General features: G+C 34.8%; 1 protein-coding gene across 1 annotated transcript in view; it reads left to right on the top strand.

Moving 5' to 3' along the window:
* The window catches only part of LOC127446005 (cadherin-22-like), a 146,148-nt gene extending 121,945 nt beyond the window's left edge, over positions 1–24,203 (top strand). Inside the window, exons 10-11 of the mRNA XM_051706592.1 lie at positions 2,581–2,832; positions 21,904–24,203. Coding sequence (XP_051562552.1) covers positions 2,581–2,832; positions 21,904–22,415 — 764 coding nt within the window. The 3' untranslated portion in view covers positions 22,416–24,203. The remainder of the gene's footprint in view (positions 1–2,580; positions 2,833–21,903) is intronic.
* Positions 24,204–27,429: the final 3,226 nt, after the last annotated feature.

The following is a 27,429-nucleotide window of genomic DNA, read 5'->3' as shown; positions in this document are numbered from 1 at the left end:
TGAAAATTTTGCAGTGAAAGTTGTGGTCACCATTCACTCTCATGATAAAGAAAAGAGCAGCTTTGACATTCTAGTATAAAGAACTCTTAGTAATAATTTACATTAAGGTTATATTTGTTAACATTATTTAACTGCATTAGTTAACATGAACTAACAATAAAAAATACCATTTAGGTTAACGCTAATTGCAACATATCCTAATGCATTTTTAACATTTAAAGTTAAGTATATGTTAAACTTAATGTCTTATGAACTAACAAAGAACAATAGTATATTTCTAAAGGAACATTTATCAAGATTTAAAAAAATATTCATTTTTTAATATTCATTGTTAGTTTATGATACTAACAATGAATGCATTTACTAATGTTAACAAATAGAACCTTACTGTAAAGTGGTAGGAAAAGAAAGACATACAAGTTTGGAACGACATGAGGGTTAGTAAATGATGACAGCATTTGAATTTTGGGGTGAATTATTCCTTTGGATTTTTTTGATCCATGAATTACTAAATCACTTAAAACTATGTAATAATTTTTTGTTTTATATTTGTATTTCTCTTAAAATTTTATTTTGTGCATATTTCTGTATTTTGAAAGAGCTACACATCAATCTACTACAATAGAAGATGGTAGTAAATATTCCAGAGGTACTTTCATCAGCCATTTTGAATTTATGATGTCATAAAGCACACAATGACATCCAAAGGTGAAAGTCATATAGGATTAGGTGTAAGTGTCAAAGGTCATGACCTATGGTGGTTTGGATGTAACTTCACACCCTGATTAGTTGAAAATGGCTTTTACAGGTCTGTCCGCTCTTGTGGACATCATGTGTTATAGTGTTAAAATAGTGTTACAAAAGTCTCTTTATATCTAGACACACTGGATTTACTGCATTTACTGCTGTTTGTAGGAACTGAGCTGTTGTTTGATTATGGTAATGTTTCCATTCCTGATATTTTTAAACCTTGGAAACAGAAATAGATTTGTAGCCTTCTGTGATGGTGTTTGCTGTATTTATGAGAAGGAGAGTGCCTTTGAAAGAAGATTTACGCATACAGTCAAGACACAATGTCATAGTGCTTTTACTCAGCAAAAAAACCCTCGTCGTCTCTGTGAACAGCGGCACACATGACAGTGATGTATGTCCTGTATGATGGATCGCTAGTGTGCCTGTATTGCAAGTCCATTAGTTGAGTTGTTGTCAGTGTGTTTCGCTGTTTGTCACTGTTAGTCGTATTCATATATCTGCCGTTTCAACGCTGGACTGTAAAAGCAATTGGGCAATTCTCAGGAACTTCAAAGTTGCAATGTTTTTGCTAACAGCTTGAAATAGGCTCAATTTGTAAAAGAATGAATCTCACAAAACCTGTCAAGAACATGTCTAGGTCATATTTGACCTCAAAATAAAATAATTAAAAAAGAAATAACAAATTATATTTTGCATATAGGAAACGAAACCTATTTTGAAGCTCACAGTAATGCAAAAAATAAAATTCTCATTCATGCAAAGTGGATTTTTTTATATTATTTACATTGTAAAGTGCATTTGTAAAGTACAGTTGTAAACATACATTAATATTTGTATTTGTTGAACTGCATTTAATTTAACCATTTAATCAAATGTAATTAATTTAATTATGCTGTTCTTAATGGTCCTCATTTTCTTCATGCAAAATCACGCAAAAAATAATAATTATAATTTATAAGTAATACAAATAAAATAAAAATGTAAACTAATTGAATAGTAATATAATTCATTTATTTATGTATAATAAATAAAATGTTATATTTGTTTAATTATGAAGTGCATTTGCAAAGTACATCATGATAGTATCTGTGCTGAATTTAATTAAGTTATTTAATCAAATGTAATTAATGTCATCATGCTCATCTTAATGGTCTTAAAAATACACTTTTAATTAAGAATTTCATAATAACTTTCTATTAAATTGAATTAAGTAATCGTTTACTAAATTAAATTAGAAACCTTAAAAGTTTTAAGCTTTATTAATTTCATTTAATTTCAAATTTTAATAAAAAATAGGCTTCACTTTTTTTTTTAAAAAAGGCTTAAAAATAGGCTTAACTTTTTTTGTGTAATTTTTCCTAATGCAAAATACAATTTCTTCATTTATAAAAAAAAAAAAAAATAAATAAATAAAATATTCATTTGATTTAATATTAAATTTATAATTTAAGTTAATTTAAATTAATTAGGGGTAAAATATGACCTGGACATTTCTTCATGAGATTCACTCATATGTGACTAGTTGCAAAAATTTGCTAATAAATGTTTGTAGTAATTATAATAATAAGTCTAATTGTGGAAAAGTTTGTAGTTGTAATATTTTGTAAGTGTACTCACCATTGGAGTATATCATCCAAGAATGTTATATAATTAGTGACTAAAGAACTGAAGTTCTTTTGATTCCCAGGTTGAAATTAGATTGTGAATCCCATATTTTTAATATGGTGTCAGACTTTTGGACCCCACTGTATACGCTACATGATGTTTGAATTACTAATGCATCTATATTTACATAATATGTCTGTTCTTCTCTCATTGACCCTGTAGACAACACCGCGGGTATCAGGACGCAGCGCTCTGGATTTAACCGTCAGGAGCAGAACGTTTACCTGTTACCCATCCTGGTAGTTGACAGTGGCCCTCCCGCCCTCAGCAGCACGGGAACGCTCACCATCCATGTGTGCGGCTGCGACATGGATGGAGCTATCCAGTCCTGTAACACCACGGCTTACGTCATGTCCGTGGCACTCAGTCCCGGCGCTCTTATCGCACTGCTGGTCTGCATCCTCATTCTCATAGGTAAAACATTAATGCATAGATCATCAAGGAATTATATCACTTAATTTCAACTTAAAAGTGTTGTGTGTTATTTTTTTAATGTTAAAATTATTTCATATTCAAGTTTGATATGCAGAGTCAACTATAAGATGTTATAAGTCATTCGTAGGCTGATTTCCCTGGAAAGTATAAACACTGTGACTCAAAATGCAGCAACATTCGCTCAACCAATTGCTTGAGATTGGGGCAGGACTATCTGTTTGCTCAACCAATGCTAGATGAGGGGAGTGTTAAGGAAGACTTGAAAAAGCCAACATACTGTTCTACTCTTTAGGCTTACACTTTGTCTGCTGGGCGCAACCGATGTAGCACCACATTGCGGATTGAGACGTAGAAGCGAACATTGTGAAAAAATGAAGTGCATGGACAGTCAGCTGTAATGTCAAGCGTGTGCACCGCGTCAGGAATAGAGCGAGGAGTCCCTAAACTGTTGGCGCGACACAATGCAATGTGCCGGTCGCATCCAGTGTAGACAGTCGATTTCAATGGAAGCGATTTGCTTTTGATGCAATGCATTGCTTTTGACGTGCCCTAAACAAAAGCAAAATTATGAAATGTAACTTCTCCTACAGTTGAAAGCTACATCCACCAAACTCGGCACAGACCCTCTATAGAGTGCAACAGTCTGGTTTGGGAAGTAAAAGTCCCATTCATTTATCCCATAGATTTTCAACGATAACTTATAAATCTTTAAAGACAGACCTGTCTTTACTGTCAGAGTATCTATTGTATTTGATGAAGGATTCAATGAATACACACTGAGGATTCGGACATACTACTCCATTGGCATACTTTTTTTGGCATACTAAATAGTAGGGAATTATGCATACTCAGACTCAGCAATGTAGTTTTGACAGTACTGAACGTATGGTGTGTTCGCGTCATATGGGAATTACCATAATTACAAGATTCCGACTTGTCAAAAGCACTCACATCACAAGTTTTAATCTTGGAATTCTATGCAAGTTTCAACTTGACAGTCGTGACATCATGTAAAAAGAACCAATATGGCAGCTGCCTCTACAATTGAAGGTAGTTTACATATACTGTATTTCTGTTTAATATGCCATTTTATTATGCCATTGTTACCCTGAATGCTTTCTTTGTGCTTAAAAATATTGCAAGAACATATAGAGGTGAATTCATATTTAATAGTGATAAATATTTTGCAGTTATCAACAACAAAGCTGTTTTGGCATTATGAGTGTTGCAGATAAATTAATAACTTCCCAGGTCCCAGGTCATGAACAGCTCCAAGTAGAATCTCTGAATTACAGTAATTCCGACAATACATGAACACAGCATTAGTTTATATGTCAGTTGAGACACAATGTATTCTACATTTCAGGGAAAAACATAAGCGTATTCAATATAAATTAATTACATAATTATTTATGTTTTGTTGTTAGGGTTTACAAGAAAACATACAAGTTGACTAATGAAATTTGTCATTCCTCATTCAAATTCAACATCCTTCAAGTTCATGAATAGAAAGGGAGTCAATTCTTACATTTGGAATTTTGCCCAACACTGCTGTACACACACCATGTTTACTTCTGCTGTATCTTTTAATAGTCCATCATCATTATTTTAAACATTTTGCATGAGTTCAAATGCAGCAGGATGCACAAAAACAAAACTAAAATGACATAAAAGCTGATCAATATTTCATCCGCTGTCCTCTGCACGCTGACTCTACCGCCACACATCCTCTATCAGGCGAAAGCTTTTGTTCAGATGGAGAGCGCACATGCAGTAATATGGGCCTGAATGAGTGACATGCAGCCTCTCTGCTAGAGTACGGGTGAGTTAAGGGATGCTCAGGACGGATGTAGCCTTCGCTTGCCAGAACAGCTGCATCAGCACCGCTGTCCCCGTGGAATGCCACACGCTTTAAATAGACCAGATTTATCAGTCATCCGTGGCCACTGGCACTCCCATTCCTTTGTAGAAGAACCATGGATTGCTGTTCTGTTGTCATTGCTGAAAGTTTTATGACTCTACTCTCTCCCTCAGCATATCTCTTTTTATTTCTGTCTTCTGCTAGCGCTTATCACAGCGATGTGAACTGTTCACAGTCCAATGAGCAGTTCTCAAAGTGTTCTTTTATTCCACGTATGCTCATTAAATAGTTTCTGGGTCTTGCGCAGGTCATCAAACAAATCCCTTCAATTAGTACTGTTTGTTAAGGGGAGCATCACTATTGTTACTGCTTATACTACGGTTAGGGATTAGCACCTGTATACCATGAAACCCTACTAGCATGTTTGTTTGATGATTGGATAGGTTACATGACAAGGTGTTCCTTCTCTTCCAAACCTTCCTTGACACCCCCCCCCACCCCCCATTTCTATTAGATCAATTTGTGCCATGATAAGGAGGGAATGAAAACAAATTTCTGCCTAATTAGCTACAAACAAACAACCCCTCCATCAGTGGTGTGATGAATCCATTTGGGCGCAGAAAGACATCTGCACACATCCGTCCAAATTACAGCCCATCTGCTGTGATGGGAGTCCTGGCCACCCACCGCCAAAGGGTGAATTAGCTGTCTTGTCGGGTCCGCTTATCCGAACATCTGCCTGGCATGGAGTCGCCACATGTTTTGCAGGGGCAGGTACATAATACGGTTCCTCGCCCGATGCCTTTAGTACGACTATGAACCTGACATGCTCTGGGAGAGAGCTTAATATACCCGTGGAGGTCAGGATTCGTGGCTCATTCCAGATGGAGGAACTATGTTACGGAGCAATTGATACACTGTGTCGGTAAGATCAGTGGCTTTCAACTGGTTTTGCTTCAGATACAAAATGTTCCATCAGACATTAAGTTGTCCCATACAGAAATCAGATATGATGGATTTTAGCGTCAGAAATAGACCTTTACATTTAGGAGCAATATTTACATTTACATTTATGCATTTGGAAGACACTTTTATCCAAAGCGACTTACAGTGCACTCAAGGTATACACTGTATCAGTTTGTGTGTTCCCTTGGAATCGAACGCATGACCTTGGTGTTGCTAGTGCCATGCTCTACCAGTTGAGCTACAGGAACTCCTGTGACTAATTCTGTCTCATCTGTTTGTCTCTATTATGTCAATATTCATACCACTTTATATTATATAACACTTTATCTACTATGTACTAACAATAAAATACATACAATAGAGTGTATTTATTCTGTTATTAACAATGTTGTTATACAAAATTTTCACAAGATTCAAGTTAGTTGCTACTGAGGTTGAGGTACGGGTAGGTTTAGGTTTAGGGTTAGAGTTAGGGGTTAGGGTTGGGTTGGGTTAGGTTAAAGGCAGGGTTGGGGAAGTATTGGAATACATGTAACGGGATTACATATTTAAAATACTAAATATCAGTAACTGTATTCCATAAAAGTTACAATTTAAATCATTGGAAATCAGAATACTTGGACGACATTTATTCATATAAATGATGCAATCCGAGGAGCTTTTGAACAGCGATGAAACACTTTCTTATGATTTGTTTCTTTCATACAAGTGCTTTCACACTGTTGTGAGTGAAAAGGTGGATATGACGTCATTGAGGAACTTTCCCTTGGGAGCTATATAGGGTAGTTACATTGTGTTTCTACAGCGTAACAAAAAAACATTAGAAACACTTTGACAGATGAAACATAAATGCAATAAATACACGATTACTTGGCATGCAGGGTAGGGAAGATTACTTTTAAAATATTCCGCTACAGATTACAGAATACATGCTGTAAAATGTCATTCATTACGTATTTGAAGACATACGCTTCGTTAGTTTACTCAAGGTAGTAACGTAATCAAAATACTTTGGATTACTTCTTTAGTATTGGCCATTTGTTTTACTTGTAAAAAAGTAAATAAAGAAAGAAAATGTACTTATAATATATATATCTATATATATATATATATATATATATATATATATATATATATATATATATATATATATATATATGTTTTATATATATATAAAACATTGTCTAAAAAAAGCCTAACTATCTTATGCAGTTTTGCTACTCATGTAAATTGATCTTGTTTTAAGGATTTTTAGATATATTTACAGAAAAAGCAATATTTAAATTCTCATTAAGCATTACATCTTTGCTCTACTGATGCTCCAACGTGCATTTTCAGCATTATAAAATATTATTGCACCAGGTAACAGATGCATGTAAAGGCAAGAAATAGCATTTTAGCTTAGCATAAAGCTAAATGTCCACATGACAGTTTAAACAAGGTTAAGTTTCTTGCTGCTCCAAACTTCAAACTCCACAGAGTGTACTCAACAACATCCTTTTCTGATCCTATGTGGATTCTGTTCATAGAATGAGGCAGAAAATATATTATTTGTAGCTTTCTATATGATGTTAAAGGCTACATTGTTAGCATTTCTTGAAATACCCTAACTAACCGCATAAAAAACATAGAATTTGACAAATGACAAAAAAGGCAAAGTAATCTCATCGGTAATAAAATACTTTTTGAATGTAACTGTAATCTGATTACCAGTGATTTCAATTATAACTGTAGTGGAATACTGTTACTAATATTTTGTATTTTAAATATAATATCCTGTTACATGTATTCAAACATGTCAATGTTTTTTATGCGGTTAGCGTATTTTTAAAAGAAATGCTAACAATGTAGCCTTTAACATTGTTATAGAAAGTTACAAATAACATATTTTTGGACTCATTCTATAAACAGAATCCACATAGGATCAGAAAAGGATGTCGTTGAGTACACTCTGTGGAGTTTTGAAGTTTGGAGCAGCAAAAATAGTTAACTTTGTTTAAACTGTCATGTGAACATTTAGCTTTATGCTAAGCTAAAATGCTATTTCTTGCCTTTGCGTGCATCTGTTAGCTTGCATGATTATATTATATAATAAATGCTATGAAGAAAATTTACATTAGAACAACTTTTTTCTCCTTTGATATTAGAGCAAAGATTTACTGCAAACATTTTATTCTCAATGAGAATTTAAATATTGTTTTAAATATTTAAAATAGTAGCAAAACTGCATAAGATGTTTAGGCTTTTTTTTTTTTGTTTGTTTGTTTTTTTTTTCAGAGAATGTATTTTTACAGTGAAGTGTATATTTCTTACATTATTTTCTTGTTTATAGTCATACCAAGTGAAAAAAAAATCTGCTAGTGCTGAAGAAGAAATCCAACGTGTTTAGATTAGATTATGTTATTGACTTTAAGTAATCTAACAAAATATGTTACAAATTACATTTTACAGCATGTGTTCTGTAATCTGTAGTGGAATACTTTTTTAAAGTAACCTTCCTAAACCTGGATAAGGGTTAGGGTTAGGTTAAGTGCAAACATAATAAGCACATAATATAAAATGCTAAAGTACATAGTAATTAAAGACACCTAATATAAAGTGGGTCCTAATTCATTAATACAGATGTTTAAGTTAGAAATAAAAATAGTAGAATTTATTACAAGGGCTAATTTTTTGCCCCCACATTTTGAATTTAGGGGTCATTTTTGTTTCTTTCTGATCCTGATGGCTGTATATGTAAAGCACACATGTAGCACGTACTGTATGTGGATGCACTGATTTCATTCACATACGTGTACATATTGTACATGCAACATATATTAAAAAATACTACAAATATGGCACATTTTATACATGTAACATATATTTTCCTAAATGTTCATGGCCATATATCAGATAACACAGTACCAAAATTGCTTGTCGTACAAAAGATAACAAAAATATCTCTATAATCAAAAACCAAAAGACATTTATTAATATTCCGATGAACTGCATAGGTTAAACAATATGCAAAATTATTAACATGACATACGTCTCTTGAATTCCAATGGTTTTATGCTCTTGACAACCACTCGGTACTTTTTACATGCACTTTAAAAGTTTGACTTCAGTTGGACTAAAACAATATTTTTTTTTTTTTTTTGCAAAGTCAGACTAGCATCTCTAGATAATGTGATTGTAGCTCGGCTTCATCCAGTATGTATACACCTTAATCGGACCACAATTGGTCTCGGCGTTGTGCACATACGTGCTCCGGAAGACGTATATTTAACACTTCCTCAGCTGACGTCCTTCCTTCAAATATTCAATTACGCATTGTGTCATGTGTACATGAATAGACAAATCAAGACTGTAGCTTGACTACGCAAAATCCTGCTGTAGCTTGATTATAACTGTGCATGTAAATATATACTGAATAATTTGCACAATTCACTTTGTCTTTTCAATACAAAGCTAGTCTGTTCTCCCATAGTCTCCAGCTGTATTCTAAACAGGAATCACCCATCTTAATACCGAGTCTCAATTAGTATGCATCGTGCACTGCAAATGCAGTCTGTGGCGTGTAACTCAATTCACTTTACCTGGCTTGTGGCCATTAAGAGGACAGTGTGGTCAAAGACTTATCTACCTTAGACTTTGGAAAAAATATGGAATCAAAGAGCAAGAAAGCTTTCTAAATCCACAAAGGCCTCTGCAAAATAATTTGCTTGCATATCTACAGTAATTTGTTTGAGAATAAACAATTGCAGACCTAAAAAGAACACCACTGGAGACTGGAAAATACCCATCTCATGAAAAAGAAGCATACATATTACTCTTGAGATGCAGTGCATTACATATGTTAATTACATAATTACAATCCTAACACAAGGACTGCGTTGGAGGCCATATAATTTACATCTTTGCTTGTTCCCAGTCTCACTTATCAGCTTTTCTTATGAGCTGCATGTCTTAGAAGATATTGCCTTCAGAGTGCAGCTCGCATTCTTCACATCTTTACAGATAAACGCAAGTGTCGTTCAGTGCGCGTTAAGTTTTAGTGGTAACTCCAAAGCAACAAATACTTCAATAACAGTGAAGCTAGTGTGTTCTCTTTCTAAATGTTACTTAGATACATTGGTAAACAGCTGCTGCTAGAAATCACGGTGGTACACGATTGTGAACCAAATAATTCAAAGTGAAAAGAGACCAGCGAACGAATAGAGTGTAAAAGAAGCTGTTTGAATATTTGCGTCCGTCTTTACCGGTTTGTAAATGTTTTTCTATGTAAGCATACGCAAGGTGGACATCTTTGACCGTTGCACAGAATGTAGCTGGTTTTCAACCTCTCACGCAAGAGCGCCACATTTTTTAGACGGTGTGTCAAGTTAAAAAGAACTTCAAACTTTTCAAGAACGTGTTTTGAGACACCTGCGTTCTGTTCCATTCGTTACGCTGCATCTAGATTTTATAACGCAAAATGCATTCGGTCTGAACAGCCCCTAAAACTTTGCACTCTCTCTATCCACGAAGGCATCTGCGATATCATTAACGTGGGTATTTTTTTTAGCGTCACCTGGTACCAAGTAAACAATTGCCGTCCACCCTATCACGTGTCAGTTATGTCGTTTAACAAGCCCGCCATCTTTCTCATCCAGACATGTTTTAGGTAAGAGAAAGCTGATAGACAGTGCCGAGTGAAATACATAAACAAAAGTAATATTAATACTACTGCACAGTTATTTTATTGCTTTTTTTATGTAAACATGCGCTAGACGTCCATCTTTGACCGTTGCGCTAAATCTCACTGTTTTTTCAGCATTTTGTGCAGAAATGTCGGATGTCAAATTTAAAGAGCTTCAATTTTTAAAAACATGCCTTGTTATGTTTTAATCATTGGTCTGTGTCTAGCAATTTAACACAAAATGCGCTAGGTCTGAACATCCCCTAAAATTCCACACTCTTTCTATCCACAAAGGCGTCTGCGATATCATTCAATTGGGAATTTTTTTACAATATTTGTTAGCGAGTAAACAGTTGCCGTGCACTATTTCACAAGTCAGTTAGGTAGTTTAATAAGCCTGCCATCATTCTCATACGGACATGTTTTAAGATCGATCTAGCACAACAAGAAGCATTTTGAAACTTCAGGTCAATGCTGCAGTCCCTGAATTGGAAATTGCCATATCAGATTTATTTGTAATTTCCAGAAAGGGCAGAGCGTTGTGTTCATTTGTGCCATGTTTATACAAAGTTATACATATTGTCGGGGCTGCCTGCAAATCTCTGTGTTAGATGGATCGTCCACACAGAGCAAAATTAGCTTCAACCTCGCAGCTAGAGCTCTCAGACTTTAATACAGTGTTATGTGTTTCCTTCTACTGGAAAAGTCATGCATGAAAACAAGCCATGCAAGCTACCAGAGAGCAGGATATCAGCAGTGCTATAAATATATATATTAAGACTTTATCTGCCATCAGTTGTGTGTGTATGTGTGTATACAAGAGAGTTTTGTCCTCAAATACACTTTTTTGTGCTTATATAACTCGCACTCTTGTACCTATCGAAAAGCAATAGACTGTGAGGTTCACAAAGGAGTCTGGAAATTGACATATGTCAGCTCAAGCATATCAAATAGGTTTTTGCAAAATTGCTATATGTTACCCATTTTCTGATGGCAGACTTGTTAAGCACTAAACTTGAGCCATTGACGTATATAACACTGCAGTTTTTCTAGTGGTTTGAGTTGAAGCGCACTGGAAAGGTGCTTTCTCTTAAAATGCACAGCTTTTTACCTGAAGGGAACCAGACATTAATTTTTGTTCTCTTTAGAGGAAATTGGTTGTTTATGAATGTCATAAAAGACCATACATGACACAGTTTTACGTTTTTTTTTATATACATGTCCTCTGTACGACACATCAGGACATAATGCACATGTTTTCACTTATTGGACACAACTAACTAAATTGGTAAAAAATAGGACCATTTTTGACATTCATATTAGGGCTGTCGATTTAACACGTTAATTCAGTGCGATTAAATATATATAAAAATAACGTGTTAAAAAATGTATGTAATTAATCATGTCCCCGGACTGTAATAAGGAACATTCCTGAGCAATTTGAGCTTGAAGTACCACCTGTTTTCTCCAGGGGGCAGTAAGCGAAACTCCAGCTGTATAGGCAATGCGCAGCTTATACAGAGAACAAACCACACTTACCAACAGCAGACAACACAACACGAGGACGCGTTCTTGCGTTCAAAACACAGCTTGATGGAGTGCACTTGGGGATCTCAAGACGTGTTTAACTATGTTTAACTTGACACAGCGACCTAACATTTTTATGTTTATGATGTGATGCAGCCAAAGTGAGATGCTCCAAAAGTGTCTGTCTGACGCAGGTGTACATTGACGCGTCCTTAGACAAGCCCTCATAATAAATCTCGGACTGATTGATGAATTCAGTTGCAAAATGGATTGTTGTGAACTGTAGGCCGATGATTGTCTTATGTTCAAGAATATGCAAATAAACTATACATTGGATTCTAAAGCTACTTTTTGTATTGTCTTATCCCAGAGGAGTTACACTGATAAGACTATATATATATATATATATATATATATATATATATATATATATATATATATATATATATATACAGTATATGGCAATTATTTAAATACAACTATTTATAATTATTTCATCATTATATACTGAATTACTGTTATTTGAGGGGCTTCCCCAACAAATATTTATATATGCAATTAATTCAATTAATTAATCGGCACACCATGTAATTAATTATATATATAAAAAAAGACAAGAGGGGAAATTTTGAATGTTAATGCTTCTCTTTTATCATTCTGTACAAAAGTGAATGGTGACTGCAGCTGCCAGTCCCTAAAATTCAGTCCTAACATCTCCTTTTGTGTTCCACGAAATACTGGTTTGATATAATCTGATGGTGAGTAAATTATGACAGAATATAGGCCTACATTTTTAGGTGAACTACTGTATTCCTGTATAAACAATTAGACACTATTTATAAGGTTGGAAACACCAATTTTTGCCTGTTTATACAAATGTGTAGTATATAAACAATCATTCTGTAATATCTTTCATGACCAGTGTTTGGTAAAATGGTAAGTTACTTAGCTTAGTTGCAAGTGGTCCACTACAAATGAATAATTACTTTGCACTGCCGCCGCAATTTTTCACAATCAAATTTAAAAGCTCCGCATTCACACATACTGTGGACTAATTGCAAAAAAAAAAATAAAAAACAATTCAGAGAACCCCCAAATAAAGAATAAGACTCTCAATTATTCATAAATATTATTGTATGTGTTTATAATCTTATGATAAACAAAGTTTTTTTTTTCTCTATCACATTCCATCACAGCATGCAGATCTGAAATGTAGGTGGCGCTCTAACACATTTTAGCCCTCACAGATGTGCTCGTCCATAGACATTCAGTCTAATTTTAAGTTGAAGCACCACCCTCATTATTTCATTGAATATCTCGGCCTCTGAGTGGACTAGAAGCTCAATCTAGGTGTCATTAGAAACCTGAGATCCTCCTGTTTGCAATAATATAATTTTTTTTATCATCAATATGATGCTTTTCTGATGATTTGTTTATCAGGCTTTATCTTCTGGATGGCATATTTCGTTCTGGACATCTAAGATATAACTAGGGATGCTCCGATCGATCGGCCACTGATCGGTATCGGCTGATATTCACATCTTAGACTCGATCGGTGATCTTTAATTTGGTCGATCGCATAAGCCGATAGCTTATGTTGCAAAAGATGCACGGCTCCTTTAAGACTTCCCCATTACTGTCATGGATTCACAGAGTGTGGGGAAAACTGGCATAGTGTTGTAAGACAACAAACTTGATTCAGCAGTTAAGAACAATGCAGTAGGAGAGCGAATATGGCGAATATGAAACGTTTGTGTACTGTACTGTTAATGTGAAACAATCCTTATTATCGTTCATGGCGGCAGCTTCTCAGTCTCCACAAGGCATAGGCATCTCAGTAATAACACGAGCATTAACAATAGTAGCACCCGTAGAGTCCAGAAACATGCACTCTTTCTCCGCTTTCCTTTCATCTCTTGCCCTCATGAGAGAACGCCTGTTCCCCTCATTAAAGCTCAAGCAGCAACAAGTGAAAAATGAACTGTTAATACAATCATCCATCTAAATGAAAAGGCAGGGAAGGAATTTATAAATATAATAATTCTTTATACAATATTAAGATAAAATATAATACAATGTATTAAATATAATGCAAAAATAAAATAGAAATGAAATGAGGAACAGTAATAGTTATATGAAATAATGACAATGAATCTATAACCAAAAATGTCACACTAAGTTTAATTGCATCTATGGGTTATCAGTTTGTCTTCAGTTTGACACTAAGCTTATTTTTTATAGGGCTATCTATCTTAATAGAGAGAATATTTTGTTAGCCTACACTTATTTTAAAGTCTTATTTAAAAAGCTATTTTAATAAGCCTTTCAAACTATTTAAACTTTTTTTTTGTCAGAAAAATCTAGGCAAAGTGATATAAATAAAAGTGACAGTGTGCAGAAAGCTTACATATAGCCAGTTATGACAGAGATCCTGATAAAAGGTGAAATGATCGGGATCGGTATCGGCTGTAAAAAACCTGATCGGAGCATCCCTAGATATAACACTGGATTATTCAGACAAGCAAGCTCAAAGACAAGTAAAAAATTGCTATTTTTTTAGAGAAATTCCTGAGGTAAAAGCATATATAAAGTTTTTGGCTATTTGGGGCTGACAGCAGCAGTGATCGAAGCATAAACGAGATGTTTTTATTTGACGTTATCATATTTCACTTTGAACTGTGGTATTAGGGCAACAAAATAAACTGTACAGTCATGTTCCTGAGCTTTCATTTGATATATGACTTGTCCATTTATGTGCTATGTGAAAGACTTTTATTTTCATATAAATATTTCTACCCCATTGCCTCTGGGGGGTGAATGTTTTGAGGCCTTATTTTGTTATTTTAAGTCATGTAAATGCAGAAGTGCTGATTATCTCTGAAAAGTTCAGATTCTAAGCTTTCAAATGACACCTCATATGCCTGACTTATGTTTACAGATTCATTAATGTTTTAAACATAATTTATTTTCATCCCCCTTAGGACCATCCAAAATAATATGAAAATATTATTTTACAAATAAGCTATGTGTAGCCCAAGTAATATACTTAGAAGTAATTACCGAAATTGCAAGTCAGTAACCGTAATCTGATTACAAAATTAAAAATGTAATGCGTTACACTACTTTTGACTAAAAAGTGATTAGATGACAGTAACTAATTACTTTGTAATCAGAAAACACCCAACACTGTTCGTGACATTGTTGAGAAACTGTGCAAAGTTTGGTTTAAGTGTGTTTAGTAGAAGTTGAGATTTCTGTGCTGATAAACACTTGTTTTTGATTAAATTTAAATGCAAGCACTGCTAGCCCCAATCTTAAAAGTGAATGAGATTCAAATTGTAAAAAGGATATTTGAATGAGAAGTGTCTTAGTTATGGATTTCTTACCACCACAATGAAGGGGAAAAAAATTAATTCAAAAAAATTATTTTCTGTTGTATAATGTATTACTTCCCAGAATCCAGCAGAAAATGTGACAGAATATATATATATATTCTGTCACATTTTCTGCTGGATTTTGGGAAGTAATACATTATACAACAGAAAATAATTTTTTATATATATATATATATATATATATTTTCTAGTTTAATAAGGAGAAAATAAAGCAGTGTTTGGGAGAAGTGATGATACTTCTAAAACTTGCATAATATTTTAAAATATATTTAGAAAAGAAGTCTCAGGGCCTGGGGTAGCTCAGCGAGTATTGACACTGACTCCACCCCTGGAGTCGTGAGTTCGAATCCAGGGCATGCTGAGTGACTCCAGCCAGGTCTCCTAAGCAACCAAATTGGCCCAGTTGCTAGGAAGGGTGGAGTCACATGGGGTGACCTCCTCGTGGTCGCTATAATGTGCGTAGTGAGTTGTGCATGGATGCCGCAGAGAATAGCGTGAAGCCTCCACACGCGCTACGTCTCCACGGTAACGCTCAACAAGTCACGTGATAAGATGCAACAGATTCGTCCTCCGCCACCCGGATTGAGGCGAGTCACTACGCCACCAAGAGGACTTAAAGCGCATTGGGAATTGGGCATGCCAAATTGGGGAGAAAAAAAAGAAAAAGAATCAATTAAAGCAAGAGCTTTACTAACTCTGTACTGGTATAAATGTTTGTCTAAGAATATGTCTCATAAAATGCTGAATTTCTTTGTTCTTTCAAGTATTTTTAAGTACTGCAGTGTTGTGCTATCTTCTAAACCAAGCTTTCATTTTATCCTCAGACAGAAAGATGAAAGAATGGTGAGCTGACCCCAAACGTTTTACTCGCAAGATTAGAACACAAGCCAAGACAATGACATTCTTATAACAGGAATAATTATGTAAAATGGATAGCCTTTGATCAGACATGTTCCTCGGGGGAAATGTGCTTAATGAAATATTCAGATAATCACTTACAGAAAGTGAACTTTGCAACACAGATTTTATGGCACGTTGAGTTAGTTTTTGTGCCATGAGTTTGTTGTGTTTATTTATTTATTTGTTTTATTTGTGTAGTTAGAATTGATCTAAAAGACACTATGCCATTAAATAGCACAAACAAACATTTTATTATGAAAAATATCAAAAAGCTTGCGTCAGTTGCTGCTTGTATTTATTTATTTTATAATTTAAATGTCAACATGAAATCAAAATTGACCCTATTTACTTATTGTGCGCAATTTATCAGTGCATGTTTTTTTTGTTTTTTTATGTTTGTATTCATAATGTAATTGTTCATCAAAATGTAACAACTTTTCCTGCCTCTGAAAAGACTTTCATTTTCAGATGACATCACCAAGCCCTCTTACTTTTTAACGATCCGCCGGCAAGTCAAAAGGGGGTGCTATATCGCGAAAAATGTTTTCGCTTAAAACGTTAAAGTCTCTGTATACATAAGTCAGGCATATGAGGTGTCATTTCAAAGCTTAGAATCTGAACTTTTCATAGATAATCAGCACTTCTGCATTTATGTTACTTAAAATAACAAAATAAGGCCTCAAAATATTCACGTTGAAAATTAGCGCCCCCTAGAGGTAATGGGGTAGAAATAGTTATATGAAAATAAAAGTCCCTCACATATCACCTAAATGGACAAGTCATATATCAAATGAAAGCTCTCATTCTCAGGAATGTGACTGTACAATTAATGATGATGCCTTAATACCACAGTTCAAAAGATTTCCAAAAGAATCACAAAGTGAACTATGATTTCTGTAAGTCATCAAAAACAAACATCTCTTTTATGCTCCATTATCTTCTGCTGTAAGCCCGAAGTAGCTAACCAATTAGTCCATTAGTCCAAATTAGTCCACAGTATATGTGAATGGTGATCAACCCCTCCCCTCCAACCACCTGACCCCATTCTGGTATGTCACGCCCACTTTTCATGTTCCAATAAATTCCTGATGAATAAAAAGTTGCACCCTTCATTTTTTTTTTCTTATTGAATATTCTGTGTTTTTTTATTCTGAATCATGTAAAATGTGCTGTGAATGGAGTTTCACACTGACTTTAAAAAATGTGTCTTGAGATACATAATAATATAGTGTATATTTAACACTTTATATGACATTTCAATTAAATGAGAGATTCGTCCTCCGTCACCCAGATTGAGGCGAGTCACTACGCCACCATGAGGACTTAGAGCGCATTGAGAACTGGGCATTCCAAATTGGGGAAAAAAGATGTCTGTCTGTGCATATTTAAATACAAAAATAATTGAAAATAGTCCAGATGGGTCCCCTTTGGTGTTCAGGAATAGTTAGGCCACAGTAGGCTTTGTTTGTCCTTCATTCTCAGTTTACGAACTGAAGCACCAGGGGGCGGGGCCAAGTGGGAGTTGATGTAAAAGTAGGCGTTGATGTTTTTTCACTGTAGAGGCAGTCATGAATGAATGTTCCCCAAGTGATGTAGGGTAGTCACGGAAGTAGAGAACGAGGTGTTTTTGCAGCTTGGTTTCAATAAATGCTTTTATTTGGGGATTCAGTTTTGAGTTCTGAAATTTACAGTATGTTTTTATAGTAGAAAGAACACTTATATGTCAAAATATCAAGGAAAATTTGATTCCTTATGACATAACCCCTTTACAGATACATTTATTTTTTCTACTTATCCTTAAGGGAACGAATATGTACCCAAAACAAGGGTATCGCCCCAATGACGGCCAATGTTACTTAGACAGTACCATTTTTTTCTGAGTGTGGCTTAATCATAACAAAAATAAATGTAATTAGTTGGACTTTTCTACAAGCGAAAAATGAGTCGATAGGGAATTTCAGTACATCTATACATGTTCAGCAAGAGAGCCTGTGTGTATTTAAATTGACACTCACAAATCAAACATATGAATGATTGTATCCAGTCACAAATGCATTCCCTAATTAAGATAATTCATCTTGGATTACGGCTTCATTGATTTATTGAGAGTGATGCTGCTTTCGTTTTCTGTCTCAATAATTTATAAAGCGAATGTTTTTCTTTTCAGTTCAGATTTAATTCCTCATTCATATCTGCTCTTCACCTTCGTGAAGTGCTTTGTAATGCTTTAATTACACAGTTCTTACTCTGAATTTTGACTGGATCAGCAGCATTGAAAGCCGTTTCTATTTGTCTGTCTATCTATGTAGCAACGCCCTAGAAACTGTCTTGCAACACCTAAGCATCCCAAGCTAGGCGACTGCCTAGCAACTAGCAAAAACACCTTAGAAAATGCCTTGCTATACCATAGCATCCAGATGTATAAAGTCATTGGGATGTCATGTCAGATACAGTATATCACTTACAAAATCATCACTCTTAAATCCACCTGCATGAAAGCATAAACCCTAATAAACCCTAGTTTTTAAAAATCACTTTTGCCATTTCGCACTTCTTCTTTTTTTTCAGCCCATGAGATTATTCATCAGGCCTTGTTCTGTAAATGCACAAGTTGAAATACTACAGAAAGGACAAGTCTAATTAGAATGAAGACGTGAACGTTCATAAGTTCCCTAGCTGCAAACCAGTGCCAGGACTGAGTTTGTTAATATAATCCTCGTGTTGTCTACTGAGTGCAGGGTTGGGGAGTAACGGAATACATGTAACGGGATTACATATTTAAAATACAAAATATAAGTAACTGTATTCCACTACAGTTACAATTTAAATCATTGGTAATTAGAATACAGTTACATTCAAAATGTATTTTGATTACTGAAGAGATTACTTTGCATTTTATTGTCATTTGTTTCATTTAATATTTAGTCATTTCAGATGGAAAACATTTATACATATAAATGATGTGATCCAAAGTGCATTTGAACAGCGGTGAAACACTTTCTTATGATGTGTTACATTCATACGAGCAGACAGAGAAGTAAGTTTGAAGTAAGTTTGGAGGAGAAGAAATAGAAATAAACCTTGTGTAAATTGTCAGCTTTACGCTAAGATAAAATGTTATTTCTAGCCATTTTACATGCACGTTACCAGACACGATCATATTTTTTATCAAGAAAATTCATGTTGGATCATAATTTCTTTTTTTCTAGTAAGACCTTTGATATTAGGGCAAAAATCATATTCTTGATCATATTTTTTTTTTATTGTTTTCCTGTAAAAATGTCTAAAAATCCTTAAAACAAGATCAATTTGATTTATCTTGTTTTAGAAACAACACTGCATACGATATTTTGGTTTTTCAGAGAATGTATTTTTAACATGTGTTTTAGTCTTACTGTACTGGCAGAGTTTTTATAGTCAAAACAAGTGAAAAAATCTACCAGTGCTGAAGAAGTAATCCAAAGTATTTAGAATACGTTACTGACCTTGAGTAATCTAACGGAATACGTTACAAATGACATTTTACAGCATGTATTCTGTAATCTGTAGTGGAATACATTTCAAAAGTAACCCTCACAACCCTGACTGAGTGTGCTCCACAGAAAGCAGTCAATTTCAGTCGTACATATCTCAGTTGTTTACTGAAAAGTCACATTGAGGTTAATGGATTTTTCTTCCCTGTTTGAGACAATTTAGTTCTCTAATAAGTCATTTTCGAGGCTGTTGCAAAAAGGATCTTGACACCTGTGTAGGCGTTGCATATTTTAGATAAACTGAATGAATATATCATAATTGCTTATAGATAAAAAGCTATGTTATGGTACGTGTTCACAAAGCTCACCTTTAACACAATGATCTTTATGGAGTGAAAATATAAAGCTTATTTTAGGTAACTTTCCACACCACTGCGACTAAAATCTGTATTGTGAGTTGTAATTTAATGTGAAATGGCATTTGCAAACCATAAAGGATATTCTACGGAAGCCCTAAAATTTCACTTGGTGAATTTATTTATTTATTTTTTAATTGCCTTCCTGAGCACTAAATTCCTCTTGAGGCAACACATGATAATCTTTTTTTTTTTTTTGCCTTTAAACACAGCACTTAACACTGAAAGCACAGCGAGAGGCATTGCAATGGTCAAAGACATCCATCTAGCGGATGTTTACATACACCAACAATTTTTAAAACGCAATATCAGTAGCAACATCGGTATTACCAGTGGTAAAGGTCATCAAACAATCAGAAATAACTCCCATTGTCAAGGCACGGTCACACATACTTTTGCATAGCGAAATTCCACAGGCGAAGATGGCGTGGGCAGATGCTGAGCGTGTGTGAAATCAGCAAAAAAATAACTGCCAAGCAGCCTATTTTTAATGCTGCACTTCATGGCAGAGTGAAGTTGAAAAGAAACTCGCCACTAAAATAATATCCTTGTCAATTGTGAATATTCAGTGTAGCTTTTTATGAAGCACCGCCCACTCAGAGGTCACTGCCAAACCAAGCATCTTCCTATTGGTCAACGCGGCGAAAGTCCCCCGCAAAGTTCACCAAACTTGAACTTCACGCGAAATCTGCGAGGGGAACTTCTTTGCCACCGGAAGTCCATCGCGTGAAATTCACAATCACTCAGATTCCCTTTGAGATGATTGTATTTGCCCATGCAATAACGCTGTTCAAATGTATGTGTGACTGCGCCTTCACACTTGACAACCAATGCCATATAGGAAACATATATAAGGTATATTTACCTTATTTATTTAATCATGGGATTTCTTGTTTTAGAAGACTCTCTTACAGTACATTAACTGTTTTTTTTTCTTAAGATTTGCAAAACGTTGTTATTGTAACTATAAATCTATAAATCAACAAATAAAGTACCACAGACATTCCGTTACCTTTCATGCTTACTGATAGTGGCACCTGGTGGCCGAGTTTGGTATTGCATGCTAATGGTTAGCTAGCAAGAATTTGTTTTTGTTTGTTTTTTTATCATGTGATGCTTAAAAGAAAATAGGGGGGTAAATCTGAGGAAAAAAAATCAGAGAAAAAAAAAGTTCAGAGAAAAACAATCAGAAAAAAAAAAAAGAAAAAATCCCGAAGGGGGGAAAAAAATGCAGGGCATTTTTTGTAGGACATAGGCTCAGGAAGACACCTTAAAAAAAACCACCTAGTGAAAAATAATTCACCTAGTAAAAAAATTCCTAGTGTTTTTTTTTGTTTGTTTTTTTTTAATTTGTGGTTCAGGGCTTCCATAATATTCTATGAGAAAATGATGGAAAGTAGTCCCTATACAGCGCAAGAGTCTGGTTTTGGAAGTTTAAATCCTATTTTTATTTATTTTTTTCCATAAGCCAATTTATTTTTAATGATAACTTAGAAACCTTTAAAGACAGACCTACCATGAGCTCCGAGGTTGCTAATTGACGGAATATGCTTTTGTTGAAGCCATCAGTCCACGTTATTTCAAAAATCTGGATAATGAGCACAAATCTACTTGTGCAGTTCAATTAAACTGTTTATAACCTTACCTTGATAAAGTAAACCTGTTTAAGGTGTTTATATGACCTTACACGTTGTTGGCATTTTAAGCATTATCGGTGTAAAATCGTGCATGTAAATGTGCTCAATAACAGAAATTTTACTTGTGGCTGATCTGTTTCTACAAGAAAGTAAATAGGGTTAATTTTTACATTAAGTGTTCTTCCTTGTTTGTCTCTTATTGTTTCTTCCAGTCCTGGTGCTGCTCATCTTGACCTTGAAGCGCCACAGGAAAGGTCAACGCATGTCCGAAGATGAGGAAGACATGCGTGACAACGTCATCAAATACAACGACGAAGGCGGAGGTGAGCAAGACACCCAGGCGTACGACATGAGCGCCCTGCGCAGTCTCTACGACTTCCCAGAGGTCAAGAGCTCAGACTCGGGTCCGGACCTTCGCTCGGTCCCCCAGTGGATCCAAAACCGGGTGACCGGAGACGGAGGGCCCGCGGACTTCTCCGTCTTCCAAGGCTATATACGCAAGAAGGTGGAGCAAGCGGACGCAGACTTTTCAGTGCCGCCTTACGACTCGTTCCAGACGTACGCTTTTGAAGGAACCAGCTCGCCTGCGCTTTCGCTTAGCTCCATTCGTACATTGTCGACAACATCTGAACAGGACTTCTCCTATCTCAGCGATTGGGGACCTCGTTTCAGGCAGCTGGCAGGATACTACGCCCCGGCCCAACCTGAGGAGGAAGGGTCCTAGCACCATCGTTACACCTTTCGTGATCTCCTATACCCCATTCTCACCGACTTTCCTCTCTCGGAAGCCCCTCTCGTGGGTCTTGGAGCCAATTTTTCTCTGTTGTCTTCGCCCAAAGTTCCGAAGTGATATTTGTTGGGACCCAGTTAGTTTTAATGTCACCCGGTACACTGTGTAAAGTGACTTCTTGTCTAGTAGAAGAGTTCAGGACAAATATTACAGGGGACGAGTTCAGGGCCGTGGGACTGGGCAGAACTCCAACATCCTCTCATTGCCCTGTCAATGAGAGCAATCAGAAAACATGGCCGTGCCAAATGCACCACACAAGACACACTGTTTACTTTTTACTTTTTTTTTTTTTTTGCTTTCTTCATCTGTGGAAACAAACATTTGTTACTCACCAGGAAAAGGATGGATACAATGGTAAATGACTTTTTAAATACCATCGTGAAAAATAATGTGAATAAATATGTATTTATTTAAAGAAAAACAGACCAAGAAAAAAAAAAGGAAAATGATATTTGTGTATTTATTGCTTTCTATTTATTTATTTATTCATCCTGGCAATGGGCCAAAAAATGGACACGATTTTTGAAGAATATTGACTGTCAGGGTGACAGGCTGAATAAAGCGCGGGTGAATAAAGGGTTGACCGAAATGCGAAAGAGTGGGTGGGTTTGTTGAAGTTTGCAAATTATTGGTGACACGAGTAAACCAGTCTTGAAAATCTTTGTATTTATTTTTTAGGAACTCTTTTTTGTAAAATACGAACCAATACTGGCTGAGATTTTAAAAAATGGATATGGGGGGAAATCACACACATGCGTGTCCAGTTCATATTTCACCCCAAAATCAAGAGAAATAAAATAATTTATAATTTGCATTAAAAAAAATTAAAATAAAAATAAGCTTATTTTTAGGATGTTTGATGTATTGAAAAAAAAAATTATTTACTGCTAAGCAATAAATAAATAAATATTTAAATTGTAATGCATTTACGCATCATGGTAGTATTTACTGTACTGCCTTTATGTTGATTTTAATTAAATAAAATTGTTGTATTACATTTAACTTTTCTGTAATACAGTAAAAAATAATTATTACAGTAATGTAAATTACTTTTGCGAATTATGAGAATTTAAAAAAAATTGCTTAATGTGAAAATAATGTTACATGGACAAAAATCTTAATAGTCCTTAAATATGCTTCATTTTAATTAAGAAAAACATGATTTCTTTTTTTCTCTTTTTTGATTTTGGGATGAATCATGTTCTTGACAGGTTTCATAAGATTCACTCATTAGTGATGGAGAAAGCTCAAGGAATCATGTGCCAGTGAAGTGTGAGGATTTGCTTAGTTTTGTCTCACCATACATTTAGTGTGTTGTTGCTTTTAAACTATTTATCCAGATCACTTGTGGATATTGCGTCCTTTCGGATTTTTTTTTTAATTATTATTATTTGGAGTCAGTTTTCAATGGGAGTATTTAATAATACATTGTACAATACACAAAAAGAACAAAAAAGTTTACATAATGGGTTCTTCATCCGTTATTTTACAAATATCTCAAAGTATACATGATCATTCAAGATGTGTGCATGTGCCAAAATTGTTCCAGCTTGCTTTATATGGGTGATTTGATTGGTTTTGTTTCATTCATTCTGTGTTGGTTTGGGCTGATGAAACACTAGAGTGATTCGAGAGGGATGCAAAAGTCATTTTTACACAGAACCAGCACCCGAACCTTTTAAATGTCTATCCAAAAATGCAGATGTATGGCTAAAAATACAACCGAAGTCAATAAATATTATGGTTTTTCAAAAATTTTCATGTGGCAATTATTTTTTTTTACCTGAAAATGTTCATAAATATAATAAAAAATGTCAGGTTTCACCTCTATGTAAATACACTTTTGGACCATTAAGGTTTTGTGTATTTTAACGTTATTTTCATGTCTGTAAACGATTTTTAACCCTTGTGCGTCAATAAAAAAAAGTTACTCAGAGGTCCTTTGAGGACAAAAATGTCAGCGTCAGAAAACACACCAAAAATATTATTTTCCATATACTAAATGCTAAAGCATTTTTTTTTTTTTTTTTTTTTTTTTTGGATTATCACAGTCTGGGATATATCAGTGATTAGCAACAACATTGATTTTGATGCATTATTATTTTTTGTGCAGTGTCAGAAAAAAAAATATATATATATAAAAAAAGAAACTCACACTCAGCACCTTAGAGGACAGAAATGTCCGCGTCAAACAACTGCCTTAAAAATATTATATATTAATATTATTTTCCACTTTCACTGATTTTTTTAACCAACATCAGTCCTGATCATAACTACCAAATATTCATTTATTTTCAGGATTTTAACCCTTTAAATGCCAGTTTGTTTACATAATGCCACTGTTGTTTTTCACACAAACACACACACAAATTTCTCAATACACACATAAAAACACACTCTGACATCCATACCAACACACCCACACAATTTTAGCTGCATTTATTTAATTGTCCTGCGGTGCTCTATAATACAGCAAACAGAAAATAGGGGAAAAGCTTGTATATGCTCCATAGGCTAAAAAGGAAATAAATGGCGCCATCTGGTGGAAAATATTAAAATGTATATTTTGAAGCCAGGGCTCGGTAATGAAAGCATAATATCATAGAATTCATGATTTTATGCTTTAATGGCACTGGGATCAAATATTGCAGTTTTAATGGGTTTCAATGGGGACATTTTTGTCCTGAAGGTCCTGAGTGTAACTATTTTGTGTGCACAGTGTATTATAGATGTATTATAGGAACTGAGGTTGAAATATCAAAATTCCCCCCAAAATACACACCTTTGGCAAAAGTTATGCCGTTGGCAATAACACAGCCTAAATGATCGAAAAAACTAAAATGTCCCAAAGGTCGCACAAGGTCACCCTTAATGAATTAAAGGCAACATAACAAATACATGGTTGTAAATGATTGTATCAACCATGATGGATATACAAAATAATAAGAATTTAAATCTAATGTATTATTTATTTATTTATTTTATTATTATTATCATCATCGTCGTCATCATCATCATCATCATCATTTTTGCGTACCAGTAATGAGAATTTGCCTTTTGCACATTTGTCATGAAAATCACAATCCTAAAAATTTACTTTTGGACCTTGAAAAAGTTCATGAATCTCATAAAAAAACCTTCTGGCACCAACAATCCAAATCACTGAGATCACCTCTTTTCCCCATTCTGATGGTTGATGTGAACATTAACTGAAGCTGAACTAAATGATATTCTGAGATGCGGGTTGGTGCTGTTTTGGCGGCACGAGGGGGATGTACACAATATTAGGCAGGTGGTTTTAATGTTGTGGCTGATCGGTGTGTGTGTGTGTATATATATATATATATTTATGGCATACAAAAGAGGTTTAGATATTGGACTGTTAAGATTTTGTGTATTCTGACTTTATTTATATGTCATCTCATTCTTTATTACTCTTCATTAAATAATTCTTTATTATCGCTAACGTAATAGTCATTTTTACTATACTGCAGTAAAGCTACTGTATGAATGAATGAACGAACGTTACATTTATATAGCGCTTTTCTGACACTACACTCAAAGCGCTTTACACAGTGAACAGGGGACTCTCCTCAACAACCACCAGTGTGCAGCATCCACCTGGATGATGCGACGGCAGCCATAGTGCACCTGTACACTCACCACACACCAGCTATTGGTGGTAAACAATTTTATTTAAATTAGCATGAATTAAAGACAACATAATAAATACATGGTTGTATATGGTTGTATCAACCATGATTTATACATAAGAAAATTAATTTGAATAATTATTTAAATATGATTTATGTTATTTATCTACGAATTTTTGCAGGAATGATACTTTTATTTATTTATTTATTTAGATTTAATTATGTTTTTGGTGTAACAGTAATGACAGTTTTGCGGGAATGTGCCTTTTGCACATTTTTCATGAAAATCACAATGCAACACATGTTATAAGTCCTAAAAATAGGCTTATTTTCTTTATGCAAATTATATATCATATTTATATAATTTCTCTCTTTTGATTTTAGCGTGAAATACAACATGGACCTGTTCTTGACAAGTTTTTGTGAGATTCACCCTGAATGTGTAGCACAGCTGTAACCCGATTATAAAACAGGGACTTTGTTTGAACACACAGTCACCACATATTCTCATTTCATTTCAGCTTGTTTTCCCCATTTGCCACGACCGCTTTTAATAGATGTGCTCTTATGGCAGAGTATAAAAACACACGTCTAATGCAGCGACCACCTGAAGCTAGTCTAGACAGACGCATCAAAACAGTGTACACTCGGAATCAAAATACTTTAATGACAGAGATGACATCGGAACAACCTACAATAAAAGATGGAAAACACACAAAGCCGAATGCAGGCAGAAGACGGTATAATACTGTAGATGATTAATCAGATGTTCTCATGTTTTATTAAAAGGTAACAGAGATGACAGAATGGGATTATGGGTTCTTTGACCCTGATGCGCATTGACAGTCATCTAGTAGGATCATTATGCAGTTAAAGGAATGCAGACACCCTGCAGCTATAATGAAATCCTCATCAGTCCTCACCGTGGAGACAGTCACTGACTAATGCGATGATAGATGACAAAAAGTGCATAAGAGTGTTGCACTTGGGGGCAAAGTGTATATATGCCTGTTTGGGGTCATTTTCTTCTTCTTTTTGGATTTAAAAAGCAGATGCACATTCCTACTGTACGTTTTCGATATTCCTTGTTGCACATTCCAACATTCCAAGAAGCATAAAGAAGATAAAGTTGAAACTTAAAACCTAACTGAGATCTCCTGAGCTATAAAAGAGCAACCTCAGAGGAAAACTCCGTTTTCAGTTTCCTAACATCATAGTTTTCCAAAGTATGTGCTAATGGAGAGTGTTTTTGAAATGCTCCATTTTTGGCGGAGGAAAATGCCATTTCAGTCTGG

Source organism: Myxocyprinus asiaticus, chromosome 9 (genome assembly GCF_019703515.2).
Source record: "Myxocyprinus asiaticus isolate MX2 ecotype Aquarium Trade chromosome 9, UBuf_Myxa_2, whole genome shotgun sequence".
Taxonomy (NCBI): domain Eukaryota; kingdom Metazoa; phylum Chordata; class Actinopteri; order Cypriniformes; family Catostomidae; genus Myxocyprinus; species Myxocyprinus asiaticus.
This window is presented reverse-complemented; position numbering and strand designations above follow the sequence as displayed.